Source organism: Nelusetta ayraudi, unplaced genomic scaffold (genome assembly GCF_046127955.1).
Source record: "Nelusetta ayraudi isolate G7.1 ecotype Tasmania unplaced genomic scaffold, CSIRO-AGI_Nayr_v1 ptg000018l, whole genome shotgun sequence".
NCBI classification, from domain to species: Eukaryota; Metazoa; Chordata; class Actinopteri; order Tetraodontiformes; family Monacanthidae; genus Nelusetta; species Nelusetta ayraudi.
Window position 1 is genome coordinate 5,378,119 of NW_027466068.1, and position 18,548 is coordinate 5,396,666.

An 18,548-nucleotide genomic window follows, 5' to 3' on the forward strand; every position below is an offset into this window, starting at 1 on the left:
ACCCCCCCTTTGACATGGTCACATTCATCATGTTGAAATGCAGCAAAGCCTTTCTGAGACTGAACTTTATGCAGTGGCAGGAATGTTTGATGCTCTGTCATAAAGTGCAGCTCAACTCCACTGAGATGAATTTCAATCCAAAGTTCAGTGCAATGTGACTCCACTGTCTCTGTCTGCTGAGAAACAAAGGGCCAGTTCCACAGAGCCACTGCTCAACCAGAGCCCACCAGGTGTCAACCACACCAGATAGAAAATATACATTTGATAGATGAATATGTCATCTAATAATATATTAGATGATGTGACAAGACCAGCCTAGAAAACAGCTACAAATCCATGACGGGCGCAACGTGGTGGCTAAAAGACGCCGTCATTAACGGCTGCGCTCCATTCTTTGTGGGTCAAATTCTTTGATTGTGAAGCTGCATGAAGGGATTGAATTTAGAAAAGAGAGCAAAAGACAAGAAGTGATTTGTGAAGAGCCCACTAGGAGGCCAGCAGGCTGTCAGTTAGTGTTGATGGAGACAATGATTCCATCCAACTAATGATGGAGTCAGAAAAACAGCTGACAAGTGATGGACACCAACAACTGATCCACTCACTCAAAGCCAAAGTGTCTCCACAGGAAGACGGAGGGGAGTCCTGGTGGTGAGAAGCAGCAGCTGAAGGAGCTTCTACAGCGGCAGCAGCAGCAGCAGCAGCAGGCCAGGATGAGCTGGACGTCCTCATTATACAGAAGGTTCATTGGCTCATTCTGGGACCGGTCTGCTCCATCAGGTGAGTCCTCGTGTCTTCAGTGTGGAGCAGCACTGCAACCTGCCAGTCACAGCCAGACTGATCACAGTAAGACTGTCCACCGGCACCTCCTTCACTTCTCCCTCTGAGATCACGTCAGGACCTCCAGTGAGAAGATTCACTGAGGGACGTTGAGAGCAAACAGTCACACAGCAGCTTCACCACAGCAGCTGAAAAGTTGTGGAGAGAAAATGATGCTCACACTGTCACACTGATGTTTTCTTCTCCAACCTTTTCTCTGCTCCAGAGGCTGATGATGGTCTGCAGGAGCTTCTACAGCAGCAGAAGATCAGTCTGGAGAGGAGATGTGAACGTGTGACTGAAGGTGAAGAAGCAGGAAGTCAAACCCTCCTCAACAGCATCTACACTGACCTCTACATCACTGAGGGACTGAGTGAGGAGGTCAACAGAGAGCATGAGGTCAGGCAGCTGGAGACCAACAAGACCAAGAAGACCACAGAGACCAAGAAGACCACAGAGACAAAGAAGACCAAGAAGACCAAGAAGACCAAGAAGACCAAGAGGACCACCAAGACCAAGAAGACCAAGAAGACCAAGAGGACCACCAAGACCTCTGAGACCATGGAGACCAAGAAGACCAAGAAGAGCCTCCACGACCGTCCAATCAGGTGCAGCCAGATCTTTGAAGCCTCACCTGAGCAGCAGGGACTCAGAGTCAGAGTGGTGCTGACCAACGGCGTCGCTGGGGTTGGAAAAACCTTCTCAGTGCAGAAGTTCACTCTGGACTGGGCCCAGGGCCTGGAGAACAAGGACCTTCATCTGGTGCTTCCTCTCTCATTCAGGGAGCTCAACTTGGTCAAAGAGCAGCACGACAGTCTTCTGGAGCTTCTCCATGTTTTTCATCCAACGTTAGAGAAGCTCACAGCAGAGCAGCTGCATGTCTGCAAACTTCTCTTCATCTTGGACGGCCTGGATGAAAGCAGACTGGCTCTGGACTTTGAGAAGAACCAGGTGGTGACTGACGTCACTCAGAAGAAGTCAGTCAGCGTCCTGCTAACAAACCTGATCAGAGGAGATCTGCTTCCCTCGGCTCTGCTGTGCATAACTTCCAGACCTGCAGCAGCCAATCAGATCCCTCCGTCATGTGTGGACTGGCTGACAGAAGTACGAGGCTTCACCGATGACCAGAAGGAGGAGTATTTCAGGAGGAGGTTCAGAGATAGAGGAGATGTGTCCAGCAGGATCATTTCCCACATCAAGGCCTCCAGGAGCCTCCACATCATGTGTGAGATCCCGGTCTTCTGCTGGATCACTGCCACAGTTCTGGAGAGCATGTTGAACTCAGAGCAGAGAGGAGAGCTGCCCAAGACCCTGACTGACATGTACTCACACTTCCTGCTGGTCCAGACCAAGAGGAAGCAGCACAAGTATGGAGGAGGTCCACAGGAGCTGACGGAGGCTGACAGGGAGCTTCTTCTGAAGCTGGGCCAGCTGGCATTTGAACATCTGGAGAGTGGAAACATCATGTTCTACAGTGAAGACCTGGAGAAGTGTGGTCTCAGTGTGACTGACGCCTCTTTGTACTCAGGAGTTTGTACAGAGATCTTCAGAAGAGAGAGTGTGATCTTCCACAAAACCGTCTACTGCTTCGTTCATCTGAGCGTCCAGGAGTTTCTGGCTGCAGTCTTCAGCTTCCACTGTCACACCAACTGGAAGAGGACAGAAGATGGTCACTCTGGAGAATCCCTGGATGAGTTCCTTCAGAAGATGATGAAGAAATCCCTGCAGAGTCCAAACGGTCACCTGGACTTGTTTGTTCGCTTTCTCCATGGACTCAGTCTGGAATCCAACCATAGACTCTTAGGAGGCCTGCTGGGTCTCACTGACAATCATACAGGAACCTTACAGAAGGTCATCAACAACCTGAAGGAGCTGAACACTGGTGATGTTTCTCCTGACAGAAGCATCAACATATTCCACTGTCTGCTGGAGGTGAAGGATCAGTCAGTGCATCAGGAGGTCCAAGAGTTCCTGCAGTCAGAGAACAGATCAGAGAAGGGACTCTCAGCCATCCAGTGTTCAGCTCTGGCCTACATGCTGCAGATGTCAGAGGAGGTTATGGAGGAGTTGGACCCCAGCAAGTACAACACAACCTGGGAGGGAAGATTGAGACTGATTCCAGCTGTGAGGAACTGCAGGAAGGCTGTGATACGTTTAGTAAGGTATGTAAACACTGTGTGTGTGTGTGTGTGTGTGTGTGTGTGTGTGTGTGTGTGTGTGTGTGTGTGTGTGTTGAATTGTGAGTCAATGATGAAGAATAATGTCAAGCATATTTTGTTGAGTTGCACTTCTCTTTTTTTCCTTTTTGATTTTGTCTGACTAATTATTCCAGCTAATCTTATGGACTGTATAGGAGAGGCAAGAATCAGCTTGGGCTTCAGCCTGCTGCTTTTTCCTTCACACAGTTGTTATGTTTTTGTTGTTGTGAGTCTTTATAATGTGCACATTTGTTTGGGAAGCTTCTTTTTCATTGTTGTCAGTTGATTGCACAAGATTGATTGAATTTACACTGTCAACCAAAATCAACTCTTCAATCATTCATGATGAAGATGATGGTGATGGTGGTGATGATGATGTTGATGATGATGATAATGATGATGATGATGGAGGTGATGATGATGATGATGATGATGATGAGGATGATGATGATGAGGATGATGGAGGTGGTGATGATGATGGTGGTGATGATGATGATGGTGATGAAGATGATGATGGTGATAATGATGAAGATGATGATGGTGGTGGTGGTGATGATGATGAAGATGATGTGATGAAGATTATGATGATGGTAATGATGATGATGATGATGACGATGATGAGGATGATGGAGGTGGTGATGATGATGGTGGTGATGATGATGATGGTGATGAAGATGATGATGGTGATGAAGATGATGATGGTGATAATGATGAAGATGATGATGGTGGTGGTGGTGATGATGATGATGATGATGAAGATGATGGTGATGAAGATTATGATGATGGTAATGATGATGATGATGGTGATGATGATGGAAGCAGCAACTTCTCATTCTGCTCTCCTTCATTCAGTGTTCAACTCTCAGATCTTCACTGTGCAGTGGTGTCTTCAGCTCTGCAGTCCAGCCCCTCCCACCTCACACTGCTGGACCTGAGCTGGACAATCCTGAAGGATCCTGGAGTGAAGCTGCTCTGTGCTGGACTGCAGAGTCCAAACTGCAGACTGGAAGTTCTCAGGTCAGTTCCTGCTTTCTACTGGTGGACAGTGTGTGTCAGCAGATGACAACTGGTGTGTAACGCTGCTCAGTGTGAAGACTTTGAAGCAGATATTAAAGACTCATCTAGACAAAGTGGATGTTGTTGATATTTTCATGTCAACAATCTGCAGCCAGAAAAGACTTTGGATGGTGGAAGAAAGTGTGGAAAATGTCTCCAGTCACTTGAGAGCTCAATGGAAGTTGTTGATTGGTGATGAAGGTCACATGACTGAGCAGAAGATCCTGTGAAGGCAGATTAATAGTGCAGCAGTATTTCTTCATCTTGTCCTTTGAATGTGTTTGACTTGTAACGAGACTCTGATGACTGAAAACAGCCACAAGCACACAAAGGACTCACTGATTATTTTCCATCTTCACTGCTGATTGGCTGCACACTGACTGACACACTGCTGTTGTTATTGTGTTGAGAACACACTGGCACAATGACTCCTTTGAGGGAATGACTCAGTGATCCCAACAGCCGCACATCTGGATCATCAACAGGGAGGAATGACTCTGAATATGACATTTACACCATGGAAGGAATCAAATATTCATTCTTTATTCAGGTTGGAGAGGTGCAGTTTGTCAAAGCTCAGCTGTGATTGGCTGCTCTCAGCTCTGAAGTCCAACCCCTCCCACCTCAGACTCCTGGACCTGAGTCAGAACCAGTTCCAGGATTCAACAGTGAAGGAGCTGAGTGGTTTTCTGCAGAGTCCAGACTGTAAACTGGAGACTCTGAGGTCAGTTCACCCTCTTCACTCTACAACTTCTGTCACTCTTGTTATTGTTGTCATGATTTTCACTTCACTGCTGTTGGAAATTCAATTTGAAGTCACTGGTTTGTGTTTGAAATGAGTGAAACTGGGTTTAAAGGTCAAGTGTGTAAAATACTGCAATCTAGTGGTCAGATTTCAGATTGCAGCGCTCACTCACTCACCCTCTCTCCCTCCCTCTCTGTTTCTGTCGTGTCAGATTCTGAAGTCCACATTTCACTTTGATGTTCAGAGTGATGACACCCTGGAAAAACTCTCCATCATTTATTCTACATTCAGGTTGGAGAGCTGCAGGTTGTCAGAGCTCAGCTGTGATTGGCTGCTCTCAGCTCTGAAGTCCAACCCCTCCCACCTCAGACACCTGAACCTGAGTCAGAACCAGCTCCAGGATTCAACAGTGAAGGAGCTGAGTGGTTTTCTGCAGAGTCCAGACTGTAAACTGGAGACTCTGAGGTCAGTTCACCCTCTTCACTCTACAACTTCTGTCACTCTTGTTATTGTTGTCATGATTTTCACTTCACTGCTGTTGGAAATTCAATTTGAAGTCACTGGTTTGTGTTTGAAATGAGTGAAACTGGGTTTAAAGGTCAAGTGTGTAAAATACTGCAATCTAGTGGTCAGATTTCAGATTGCAGCGCTCACTCACTCACCCTCTCTCCCTCCCTCTCTGTTTCTGTCGTGTCAGATTCTGAAGTCCACATTTCACTTTGATGTTCAGAGTGATGACACCCTGGAAAAACTCTCCATCATTTATTCTACATTCAGGTTGGAGAGCTGCAGGTTGTCAGAGCTCAGCTGTGATTGGCTGCTCTCAGCTCTGAAGTCCAACCCCTCCCACCTCAGACACCTGGACCTGAGTCTCAACCAGCTGCAGGATTCAGGAGTGAAGGTGCTGAGTGGTTTTCTGCAGAGTCCAGACTGTAAACTGGAGACTCTGAGGTCAGTTCACCCTCTTCACTCTACAACTTCTATCACTCTTGTTATTGTTGTCATGATTTTCACTTGACTGGGCCCTGTTGCAGGAAACTAGGATGAGGGATTAAGCCGGGATATCTTGGTTATCCTGGATCAATTGATGTTTGATGTGGTTGCACAACAGTGGGATAGGTGGAAGTGAGATATGTTCTGCTAGAAGTTACCGTGGAGATTTATTGTGTGGAGTGAGCTGCTCCAGACCAGGCTGAGTTCCAGGATCTATTTCATCCTTGTCTCAGTCAACAGTCACCACCAGTGGAAGGCAGTGCTTCTTCCACTCAACACTGCACATTGTTATCATCTCCAGCCACTGTCATTATTTCAAGCTTTGGAATCATTTCATTTCAATCATGATAAAGAAATGAGTTGAGATCATATTGCAATCATTGGATAATTTCTAACATGACTTCTACTTTGCCATGCATCCTATATAAAAATACACATCCCATAGAAAGATGAAGACACATCAAAGAGTAACATGAGCTTGTTTTTGTGACAGTGGACGGTCCTGTCACTATGCCTCCAATTGATCATGCGCCCTGGCTGCTTGGCCAAGGGAAGATCCCTTATGCTGAATGCTTGGTGCGCATGACTATGACCTGGGAGTCTGGGCTTCCAAGCTCGCAAGCTTTGAAAGTTCGAGAGTCTGGAGACTCATGGAGATGGTAGCTCGATAGAACGGCTCCCGAAAGAACCGAAGAAATCACAGACCTACCCCCATCCAGTTGAGTAATATAATTTCCACATACCACGGTAAACGTACAGAGGGGGTAAGACGACAAACAAAGCCCCTGCTTCTATATAACAATCGGCAAGAGAAAGGAAGTAGTTACAGCTAACTCCGTGAAGCCACGCGCTAACGAAGAAGCGAGGACGAGATGGCTAGCTTAGAAGTGTTACTAGAAGAACTGAGAGGTTTCCGTCAGGAAAACAACAAACAACTGAAGTCTATCAAGGAGGAAATTAATAAAACGAATGCAAGAATCAGCGAAGTGGAGGAGCGGGTGGAGAAAAATGAAGAGAGGACTCTAAACACGGAGGAAGTGTTAACCGGGCTGCTAAAGTTACACGTGAAGCTGGAAGAAAAGCTAACGGACCTAGACAGTCGATCTCGTCGGGAAAATGTCAGGATCTACGGTGTTCCGGAGGGGTCCGAGAATGACTCGGAGTCGATGACTACATTTGTGGAGACCTTACTGAAAGAGGGGCTCGGTCTGGTCGAGAACGCGGCAGACGTGCGGATAGAAAGAGCACATCGGGCGCTGGGACCGCAACCCCCGAAGAATGTATCACCACGTTCAATACTTGTGAGGTTTTCGAGCTTCAAAATGAAAGAGTCTGTACTGCGCAAGGCTTGGCAACAAAAGGGACTCTTTTGGCGTGAAAAGCGAATAAATCTCGACCACGACTACCCACCAGTCAGAATGAAGTTTTCATATTCTGGATGTCATTTTGATATGAATAAACCTTCAGTTCAATGTTTATTCAACATGTGTGATGAACTGTGTTTGGTGCTGAAACCATCATCCACTGGTTCCAAACCAGTACTGACCTCAGAGTTTACAGTTTACAGTCTGGACTCTGCAGAAAACCACTCAGTTCCTTCACTGATGAATCCTGCAGCTGGTTCCAACTCAGGTGCAGCTCTCTGAGGTGGGAGGGGTTGGACTTCAGAGCTGAGAGCAGCCAATCACAGCTGAGCTCTGACAAACTGCACCCCTCCAACCTGAATAGAGAATAAATAATGGAGAGTTTATAATGATGGATGAGTTTTTCCAGGGTGTCATCACTCTGAAAATCAAAGTGAAATCGACTTCAGAATCTGACACTACAGAATAAAATGGGAGAGGGAGGGCGAGCGAACGAGTGCTGCACTGCAGAGTCCATTACTGGCTCTTGATGATGTTGCTGTCTGGGCCCCCTTGCACCAAAGTAGGATTGCGTCATCCAAGATGAGTCACTAAGCCTTCAGCGTTCAACCAATCCACAACACGTGTGTCCAGGCTTCATGGGTCGCACTAAAAGCCATCCAGGATGAGAAGACACGGATCCATCAAGCCAGGTGAAAGCTGTCCTGGATCAGTGCACAATTCTCGCGGCTTCCTTCCATAGACCCCCGTTATGGAGCTGGGATTGACGGATTGGCCATCTTTGACCTCCTCAGAAGCCTCCATGAGGATTTGCGCCTGGGACGGGGATTCAGACTCTCTACCGTCCAGTGTCACAACAACAACCTCATGTTACTCTTTGATGTGTCTTCATGTTTCTATAATAATAATAATAACAATAAACTTTATTTATATAGCACTGCTCATACACAACATGTGCAACCCACAGTGCTTAACAAAATAAAACAAAACAAAACAAAGAAAGGTAATAATAATAAGAAGAACAACAACAATCATAATAATAACAATGAGAAAAAATAAAAAGCTCCACTGCCCCTCCCCCCACCCCATACGGACCCACCCCTCCCCACCAACGCACACAGACAAACGCCCACCCCTATATTCACACAGACATTAGATAACACGGCTTGGCACTGAAGAATCTGATGAGGAAAGGCCACTATGGGGAGCCGTCCACACAAGGGGGCACCATGGCCTGCAGCGCCCCTATGGGCAGACCAGGCGTAGCTCCCACCGTGAAGGGCCCCCCATGAGGAAACACTGGCACTAAAAGTATAAAAGGGAGAATAATCATAATGAGAAATAAACCAAATACATAAAAATAAAGTGTGAAACAGTGGCATAAAAATGGGTAACCATTATAAAAGTATAAAAATCAATTGAAGGTAATAAAAGGCATAAAAATAGTAAAACGGCATAACATTAGTGGAGTAAGAGAGAGAAGAGTAAAAGAAGTCAGTTAAACGGCAGGTTAAAAAGGTACGTCTTGAGCCTCCCCTTAAAAATATCAACAGTCTCTGCGGCCCTGAGGCTCTCTGGCAGGCTGTTCCACCGAGTAGGGCCGTAATGGCTGAAAGCAGCCTCACCATGGGTTTTTTTTTGACTCGGGTAACAGTTAACAGGCCAGTGCCAGAAGACCTAGAATATGATGAAAGCAGGTCAGTTAGATAAGATGGGCCAAGACCGTTGAGACATTTAAAAACTAATAAGAGAACCTTAAAATCAATCCTGAAGCGGACGGGGAGCCAAAGCAGCGACTTTAAAAGCGGTGTAATATGTTCCCTTCCTCTGGTCCTAGTCAACACACGTGCGACTGAGTTTTGTAGTATTTGTAGACTGTAAACACTCTTTTTGGGAAGACCAGAGAGCAGGGCATTGCAATAATCTAGTCTACAAGAAATAAAAGCATGCATTAGCACCTCCGTGTTGGCCTGAGAGAGGAACGGGCGGATTCTGGCTATTTTCTTTAGATGATAAAAACCTATCTTTGTAATATTTTTTATATGTGGAACAAAGGTGAGCTCAGAATCAAAAACAACGCCCAGATTCTTTACAAATTGTGAGGGTTTAAAATCCCGACGTTTTGGTAAAAGTTCCTCTCTCCGGCCTTCAGGACCAATAACTAAAACCTCAGTTTTGTCCTGGTTAAGCTGTAGGAAATTCTCTGTCATCCATGATTTGATATCTAAAATACAGTTTAAAAGGGCATCAATTGGCGCTGTGTCATCAGGAGACACGGCAATGTACATTTGTGTATCATCAGCATAGCTGTGGAAGCTGATGCCGTGTTTCCTTGCGGCGTCCCCCAAGGGAAGCATGTACAGATTAAAAAGAACCGGACCTAAAATTGACCATTGGGGGACCCCACATCTAATTTCATGCATTCTGGAGGAGCACGTATCCATACTTACAAAGAAACATCGATCTGTGAGATAAGAACGAAACCAGTTAAAAACAGTACCTGACAGGCCCACCAGGTTTCTAGGAGTCTATTTAATAAAATATGGTGATCTACTGTATCAAAAGCAGCGCTTTGATCCAGTAGCACCAAGACTGTCAGCTTCTGAGAGTCTGCGTTACACCTGAAATCATTGACGATCTTTAAAAGGGCTGTCTCAGTACTGTGGTTCTTTCTAAAAACCAGATTGATAATTCTCTAAAATATTGTTTGTATTTAAAAAGTAATTTACTTGGTTAAAAAACAGTTTTTCTAAAATCTTACTTAAAAACGGTGTGGTGAATTCTTCTGGTGGATTCAGGTGATGTAGATGTTGAAGGAGTCTTCACTGACACAGACTTAGTTGGATAAAAACTGGTTTATTTCAAAGAAGTCAAGAGTCAGACAGGCACCATGGAAAAGCCTGGGGATGTCTCTGGGCCAGATGTGAGCAACTCCGATGATCCTTTGTTCACATCACCTCTTATACCCCCAGCAACCAGGGAGGAAGATACAGGAAGTGGAGGAGGATGTATGCATTCCATAGTTGCACCCCCAATGGCCATCTGGTTTCAATTTGGTGGACCTTGGCAACGACAAGACCATATATGGACCCTAACGTCCTTAGGGAAAGAGTGCCACAGCGGGTTCACCGCTGAGTTCACATCAGGCCATACACATAAGATCACATGAGGACATATGCATAGATTCAGATACTACAACGGTAAGTTGGATACAGGTCGGTAGTTATTAAAAATGTTTGGATCCAAGTTGCTCCTCTTCAAAAGGGGCCTCACCACCGCCGTTCTAGAGGCAGCAGGGAAAACACCCGTCTGAAGAGAGCAATTGACAATATATAAAATCTGCTCCTCAAAGAACCCATAAAGTGACTTTAAGAGTGACGTGGGAATTGGGTCTAAAAGGCAGGCTGTGGGCTTTACTTGGGAGAAAACTCGACCAAGTGTCCTTGCATCAACTAGAGCAAAACTCTCCAGTGTTTCCTCAGATAAAAGTGGTTGTCCAGATGTGTAGAAAAATTGATTTTGATTAATTAAAATACTGGACCTAATGACATCAATTTTACTTACAGAGTGGTCTGCAAAATCCTCACAGAGGGCATCTGTTGGTGTCTGTAGGTCCTGATTAAAATTTGTATTGGTTAAAAGATTGAAGGTAGAGAAAAGAAATCAAGGGTTTTTGCTATTGTTTGTGATGAGGTTGGAGAAATGGGTTATTCTTGCCTGTTTGACAGTTTTATTGTAAGATTTGAGTAGATGACGAAATGTTTCATAATGGACAGTGTTACGAGAGTTAACCACTAGATGGCAGCCAAGTTCCATGCAATATGCAGAGACATCTAGTGCGAGTTGATGACGTTGGCTTCCGGGTGTTTTACCTGATGAGCACTGTTCTAACCATAGATATATACAGAAGGCGAGATGTCTTATCCGCGCTGCTGGCCAATGGAATCGAACGTCCGCACTGGCGGCCATCTTGCCACAGTCACCTCGCTCCGCCCCTCTCACTCATAACTATGTATTCTTATTGTGCATGTTCTTTTAAATAGCCCTAAATTGCTCTATTTTCAACCGAATTTCGAGCGGTTTGGTTTGTTACAAAGGTTATAAGCATAGTTATGATACTGCATACTTATTAATGATTTATAACCATAGGCTTTCATGTGAAAATAGCAAAAACACGCACACACCCGTATTTAATAAAAACATATATGCTAAACGCTAAACTAAACAAACCAGCACTAAATCGTAACATTAATCAAACAGCTCCAACAATATCTTACAGATGAAATGTGATCCTACAAGCTTTTGTTTGTGGACAGCGACGATTGCTGCAACCATAAGCGGCACAGAAGTTCGGCATTTTTTCAGTCACCGATTTCCTGTAGAAACCATAATGCATGATGCTGTAGCAAAGCAATCCAATTGTAAATCATTTGCGAATTAAGTTAAATGATATAGAAAAAAAGCTATTCTGTCTCTCCATATGTCAAATTGCTTGTTTTATTTACACCTACCAATCCTAATCCCTTTTATCACAACAAGAAAAAAGACGGCCTGTAATCTCAGGTTGTCACCGTTCGACTCTGAATCAAACAGGTGGGGGATGAGATATCAGCAGCTCTAGTTCATTGATCACCGTGTCTCTGCTGCATGAACTGATGAGACTGCGTTCATGCAGCAGCAACGTTATAGGAAACGCACCTCAGCGAATAACTACAACCGACACCACAAATATTGTATGTGAACAAAATAGTAGTTTGTCCTGAAATAGCTGTTGGCTAAACTTAACTTAAGAAATGAAAATCTTAGTGGTCTCAGTCGTATTAACTTGTGCAGATAGGCTGCCATAGCACCATTGTGTTTTTTTTTTTCTAATAGAAAGCTGCACTCTCAACATGTTCAACCATCCAGAATTATTGCTACGTTATGAATGTTTGTAAGAAAGCAAACCGTGTCCAAAGCCGTCAAGTTTTCAGCGAGATCAGAGTGTTAATGTTTGTTCAGATCACTCAGGTTCCCTCACATTCACTACATCAGACCGTGACTGCCTGACTGTGGAAAGATGGCGGCCAGTGCGGACGTTCGATTCTGCGCCGTGAGACATCTAGCCTTCTGTATATATCTATGGTTATAACTAGCGGCCATACAATAAAAGTAGCGTATCTACAAAGATTGCATGACTGTATAAAAGAAAGAACGAAACATGATGTCAGAAGCGTAAACTTAACGCCGCGGCTGAAGACAGAACAACAAGGCGCTATAAAGGCTGGACGTTTTTTCAATGGAGCTAAACTGCTAAGCTAATACCTGACGAACCATGGCTTTTTCGATTCCTGTACCAGACGCAATGGACATGAAGGGCGACGTATATAACAACTGGACATTCTTTAGAGCACAATGGGAAAACTATGAGATAACAACGGAACTGGACAAAAAAGAAGCAAAAGTAAGAGTAGCCACCCTGCTTACAGTAATGGGCAAAGAATGTCACATAATACAAAGACATCTTCACATGTCAGCGGAGGACAGAGACAATCCACAGAAGAATCTGGATGCACTACAAAAACACTTTGAACCTTCCAGAAATGTAATCTACGAGTGCTACGTATTTAACACTGCACAGCAGAGTCAACATGAGTCAACAGAGCAATATGTTGCAAACCTGAGAAAGCTAGCAGACAAATGTGAATTTGGTCCCCTGCGAGATGAATTGATCCGTGACAGATTAGTGCTTGTGACTAAAAATGCAAGTACACAAGCACTCATGTTACGTGAATCAGAACTCACACTTGCCAAAGCAATAGACATGTTTAGAGTCAGCGAACTAGCACAAATTCAAAATAAGATAATAACTGGTGTGGAACAGGAGAATGTACACTTTGCACATGACAAACGCTCAGAGATGCGCCCCTCATTTGCACCTCAGCATAATTACAAAGAGCATATGGGACATGCAAACAAAGATAAACGCCCAAATAATAACCTCTGTCGTTACTGTGGAGCAGTGCATGACAGAATGAAATGCCCTGCATTTGGCGTCATCTGCAAAGCCTGTGGAAAGAAAAACCACTTGCCACTGCAAGAGTGTGCAAACAAGTCCAGCGCAAGACACGGGTGAACTTTCTTGGAGAAGACAGAGTAGAGCAGGAAGAAGAAATGGAAGAGGTGTGGTTCCTATCAAACATAAACGCTATGGAACAGGGAAACGAGAAATGGCTTGTCAACCTCAAAGTAACACCGTACATGACTGAACCAGTATCATATGACCCTAGCCATACAATCACAGGTCAATTGGAAACAGGAGCCACAACCAACGCCATAAGCTTCAGAGATCTACAGCTCATCACACAAGATGGTAATCCAGACATACCAGCCAGCAAAGCCACCATTAAACTGTATGATGGGTCACAAGTGAAACTAGCTGGGTTGTGTCACCTCAAAGCTGACCATGATGGACAAACACACGACCTGAAGTTTCAAGTTATACACACATCACAAATGCCTCTGCTTTCTGCAAAAACATGCAAAAGACTCAACTTGCTATTTCATACACCACACAGATATGTCATCTACAGCGGTCTCACGCAGCACAACAGGGACGGATATGCATTTCACAACCACCACAGAGGACATCATCTCAAAATACAACAACGTGTTTGAAGGCCTTGGCTGTCTTCCTGGTGAACTACACCTCGATGTGGACCCCGACATTAGGCCTGTGCATCAGGTGCCACGACGAATTCCCATTCCACTCAAACACAAAGTCACTGAAGCCATACGATCCATGGAGAAGAATGGCATCATCAAAAGAGTCACAGAGCCAACACAATGGATCAGCAACATGGTTGTCATAGAAAAGCCAGGAAAGCTGCGCACCTGCATTGATCCCAGCGCACTCAATAAAGCTCTACGGCGGTCACACTACCAGATGCCAACAATAGAGGAGATACTCCCAGACATTGCAAAAGCAAAAGTATTCTCCGTGCTTGATGCCAAAGATGGCTACTGGCAAGTCAAACTTGAAGAAGAGAGCAGTTATCTGACCACCTTTTGGACCCCGCTTGGCAGATTCGGGTGGCTAAGGATGCCTTTCGGCATAAAACCAGCTGCAGAAGAATATCAACGCAGGCAACATGAGGTGTTGCAAGGCCTGACCGGTGTAAGTGTCATTGCAGACGACATTCTTCTCTACGGCTGTGGAGACACTTCAGAAGAGGCACTAACTGACCATGACAGAAACCTGACTGCCTTGCTGCAGAGGGCCAGGGAGGTCAATCTAAAGCTCAATAAAAAGAAGCTGAAACTAAAACTATCCAGTGTCCAATACATGGGACATCTTCTCACCACAGAGGGCCTTCGCCCTGACCCAGAGAAGGTGGCAGCATTTCAACACATGCAAACACCCACTGATGTTAAATCGCTACAGAGATTCCTGGGGTTTGTAAATTATCTTGCCAAATTTCTTCCTCATCTCTCAGATGTGTGCGAGCCTCTCCAACGCCTGACAGATAAGGACGTGGAGTGGACATGGCTATCACAACATGAATCTGCCGTTGACACTGTGAAGCAATTAATCACATGCCACCCAGTACTCAAGTACTACAACCTGCAGGAAGAAGTCACACTACAGTGTGACGCCAGCGAGACAGGCCTAGGTGCAGCTCTTCTTCAGAATGGGCAACCTGTTGCATTCGCCTACTGAACAGAGATATGCGCAAAGGTGGTGTACAAGCAAGGGAAGGATCTTCATGTGGCAGATTTTCTGTCGAGGACTTAACAGCCAAACACACAGCATGCCCACATGCAAACACCTGCCACCATCTATGCCATGGGCCTCACCACCGAAGACCTACAACAAGTCGACCACCTCGCAGACACAAATATTTCAACAGCTACACTGGAGTCCATTAGAACTGCCACAATCAAAGATCCACTATGTTGTGCACTCCAGACTTACATATTGAAAGGGTGGCCCACAGCTACACAAGCAGTAGCTCCAGAACTGCGACCTTTCTACTACTCTGACTACTGGGAACTAGATGAACTTTCAGACACAACTAGTGATGTTCTCTCTGACACGGGGCTTCGAACCACGCCCCACAACTCGGTAGGGTTTTTTTCTGAAGCACTGCTCCGGAGCTTGCTTCAAATCACGTGACTGATGACGTTTGAACCACTTCACTGCTTCATTCAGACTGAATCAGCTGGCTGGTTTGGTTCAGTGGGCGAGGCTTTGAAAGACTGGCAGGTCTCAGTTGAGTTTAAAATGGATGAAACGGCGCAATGCGTTGCCTATCTGGTCGATACCTTTTGGATTGATTTGATCAGCTTTCGTATTGCTTTCGGTTTGCTTTCTTATTGCTCTGCAACGGAACCAACCAGGAAGAGATCTCAAGTCTGGGAGCATTTTGAAATCGTGCCGCCGAACAAGGTCATTTGTTACAAGCGTATTACTCAACTTATTCATACAATAACAAATAAAAGCCCTGAAAATGCTGAGTCAGCTGTGCGCCGGTTAAAATCTGAGTGTGCGGCATTGTTGCGGAATGTACCGCATGAAGAGGAGCCGCCATCTACTTCGAGAGCACAGCCAGAACCAGCTGCATCTTCCCAAGGTACAAAAATTATAGAATTTGGATCAATAGACTTTATTTGTATTTTTTCATGTACGGACTAAACTTTATCTAATGTTTCATTTTCAGCCATTGACCTGTGGAAGCTGTTGGACCGGGACGCTGAAGAAGCGAGGGCATCCAGCAATGCTACTGCTGATGCCATAGTGGAGGTGCAGTGTTATCACAGGACCCTCTGGTGTACTGGATGACACACAAAGCTGTATACCCAAACCTATACAAGCTAGCAAATGAGTACCTGCCTGGCAACACCAGCATCCTCTGTGCCCTGCGAGAGGGTGTTTTCGAAAGCTGGGGAAATAGTTTCCGAAAAGAGAAACACCGAAGCACCTTAAGCCCATACACCCCATCTGTACATAAAATATATAGAAAAAAGAAAAAGGAAAAAATGTATGTATGTATATATATATATATGTATATATATATACATATATATATATACATATATATATATATGTGTATATATATATATATATATATATATATATATATATATATATATATATATATATATATATATATATATATATATATATATATATATATATATATGAACAGTCCACATGAACTGTATATATATATATATATATATATATATACATTCCCTGGTGGAAGATGACTGAGACAACAGTCAAACAGACAGCAGACTCGAGCACATAGTTGGTTGGTGACAGGAGGCAAGGGGCTTCAGAACTAGAACGGGCTCCAGTGTTGACTGATGTGCCAAGTGTCCCCCAATCTGGACATTTAGGCCTCAAGCAGACCAGAACCAGATCCAACATAAAACCTCCTGAGAGGTACCGCAAAGACTTTGTTGTTTAAACTTTCTGAAGAAGGAATGTCATCTCTTGTTTATTTCTGTGCCACTTTGTTCATGTGGACTGTTCATTTTTTTCTAATGTTTAGGAGAGTGAACTAGTCATTTCTGTTTAACCTGTAGCCAGCTATTGTTGTTGCTGGCCACGTAACTCTCATCCGGTCACTATTGTCCATTTTCAACTGCTTTCTTTCCATATGTTAAAGGAGATGTTACGAAAGTTAACCACTAGATGGCAGCCAAGTTCCATGCAATATGCAGAGACATCTGGTGCGAGTTGATGACGTTGGCTTTCGGGTGTTTTACCTGATGAGCACTGTTATAACTTGCGGCCATACAATAAAAGTAGCGTATCTACAAAGATTGCCTGACTGTATAAAAGAAAGAACGAAACAAGGACAGGAGTTGGGGAAAGAACACCTCACCCCATCAACAACCACAGAATCAACGAGGCAAACGTCCCTGTCACTGTCCCGCCACAAGGGGCGAAACGTCAATGAATGGTAGTTCATGGTTGATGACCCTGCAGCTGACCCGTGGGCACCGAAAGAAGTGCGACAGGCAGCAATGCCAAGCAGGAAATGTCTCCTACCTTTACATTTACAGTAAGTCATAAAATAGCTATATTGCATTTATTTTTCAGTGTTTTAAGAGTCCTTTCATTAAAAAGCTAAATACCATGAAGACACATATTTTGTGGAAACACACCCACTCCCACATTCAGGTGGAGGTCCTCCACCCCCGCGAGATGTCCCGGTGTTGAAACTGTAGGAGGCGGCGACTCTCACTGGAAGTGTCGGGACTGTTCTTCGCTGTAGGGGAGCGCTCCTCGTGGAGCAACTCTACTTCCGGTGTAGGGAATGCGTTATGCAGCGTTTTCTTGCTTTGCATCGCTCCTCTGATGAAGTGAATGTTTTTATGTCCTGCAGCGTGTTGTTTTTTTGCGTTTGCACCACGATCCTTTTTTTGTACCGTTTTAAACTTGTATTTGTGTTTGTGACTTTGCGTCGTTTCCGTGCTCAAATACGCGATTGTCCCGTATTTGGCAACTAAAAAAGCTGTCCCGTAATGAACTGAGACGTGACGCACTTGACTTTGTCTCCACTCCGCCGCTCCGGCAACCCCAGTGTCCACGCTGAGAACTCTGTCCTCCGCAGTTCTTGGCATTTTGGCTCGCATTCCCAGAGGTGGGCAATGGGCATTCATTGCTGAATGTTTTAAAAAGCTTCTGGCGCGTGGTGGTGGGGTTTAAAGCGGGTGCACTGGGCTTGGACATTAGTGCAGCCGGAGGAAGAACCCTGGTTGCGGGTGCCCGTTCATCGGCAGGTGGTGCTGTGTGTAATGTCTTCCTATTACTCAAGTTAGTATCAATATACTAAATCACATTAAATGAAAAGACAGCCGACCAACACCGATGTAGTTACGTACTCCATGCTTTATTCTTGTTGTAGAGAGAGAGGGTGTACCTGAACCCTGCACGTAGTTGTGCGTTTACCCCCCCACCCCCTCTGGTGGTATGGCTGACTAATTACACCTTACGTCACAACTCCTCCCCTCTTATTCAAACGCAGGCAAACGAACAGCTGCCAATACGGGGCATCATTGAATCAACCCGATATGTCCATCATCTGAACCTGGCCATGTACATTATTTAACGTTAACTTTTTTATTTATTTATTTATTTTTATAGATGTCAACAACCAAAGCAAGCTAACTTAGGCTAGGGGGTAGACTGCCCCATTGCTAGAGTGTGTCAAGGGATTATTGTGCCCTTATCTTCAGACAACACTCACTAACTTAACACAGGAACCCAAACATTCACTTGTTCACAAAGTCAGTTTATCCGGTGGTTTACGGTCCCGCCGAGGGTACCGACTCACAGTCTGTTGGGGTATTTCTGGAGTGACACTGCCGGTTGAATCTGACTGA

The 18,548-nt window shown here is 44.9% G+C and overlaps 1 protein-coding gene across 1 annotated transcript; it reads left to right on the top strand.

The window, feature by feature from the left end:
• Window positions 1–710: 710 nt before the first annotated feature.
• On the top strand, window positions 711–3,097 carry LOC142888021 (NLR family CARD domain-containing protein 3-like). Its single transcript, XM_076026028.1, has 3 exons — window positions 711–843; window positions 1,043–3,047; window positions 3,085–3,097. The coding sequence occupies exons 1-3, from the start codon at window positions 711–713 to the stop codon at window positions 3,095–3,097; spliced, it is 2,151 nt and encodes a 716-aa protein (XP_075882143.1).
• Window positions 3,098–18,548: the final 15,451 nt, after the last annotated feature.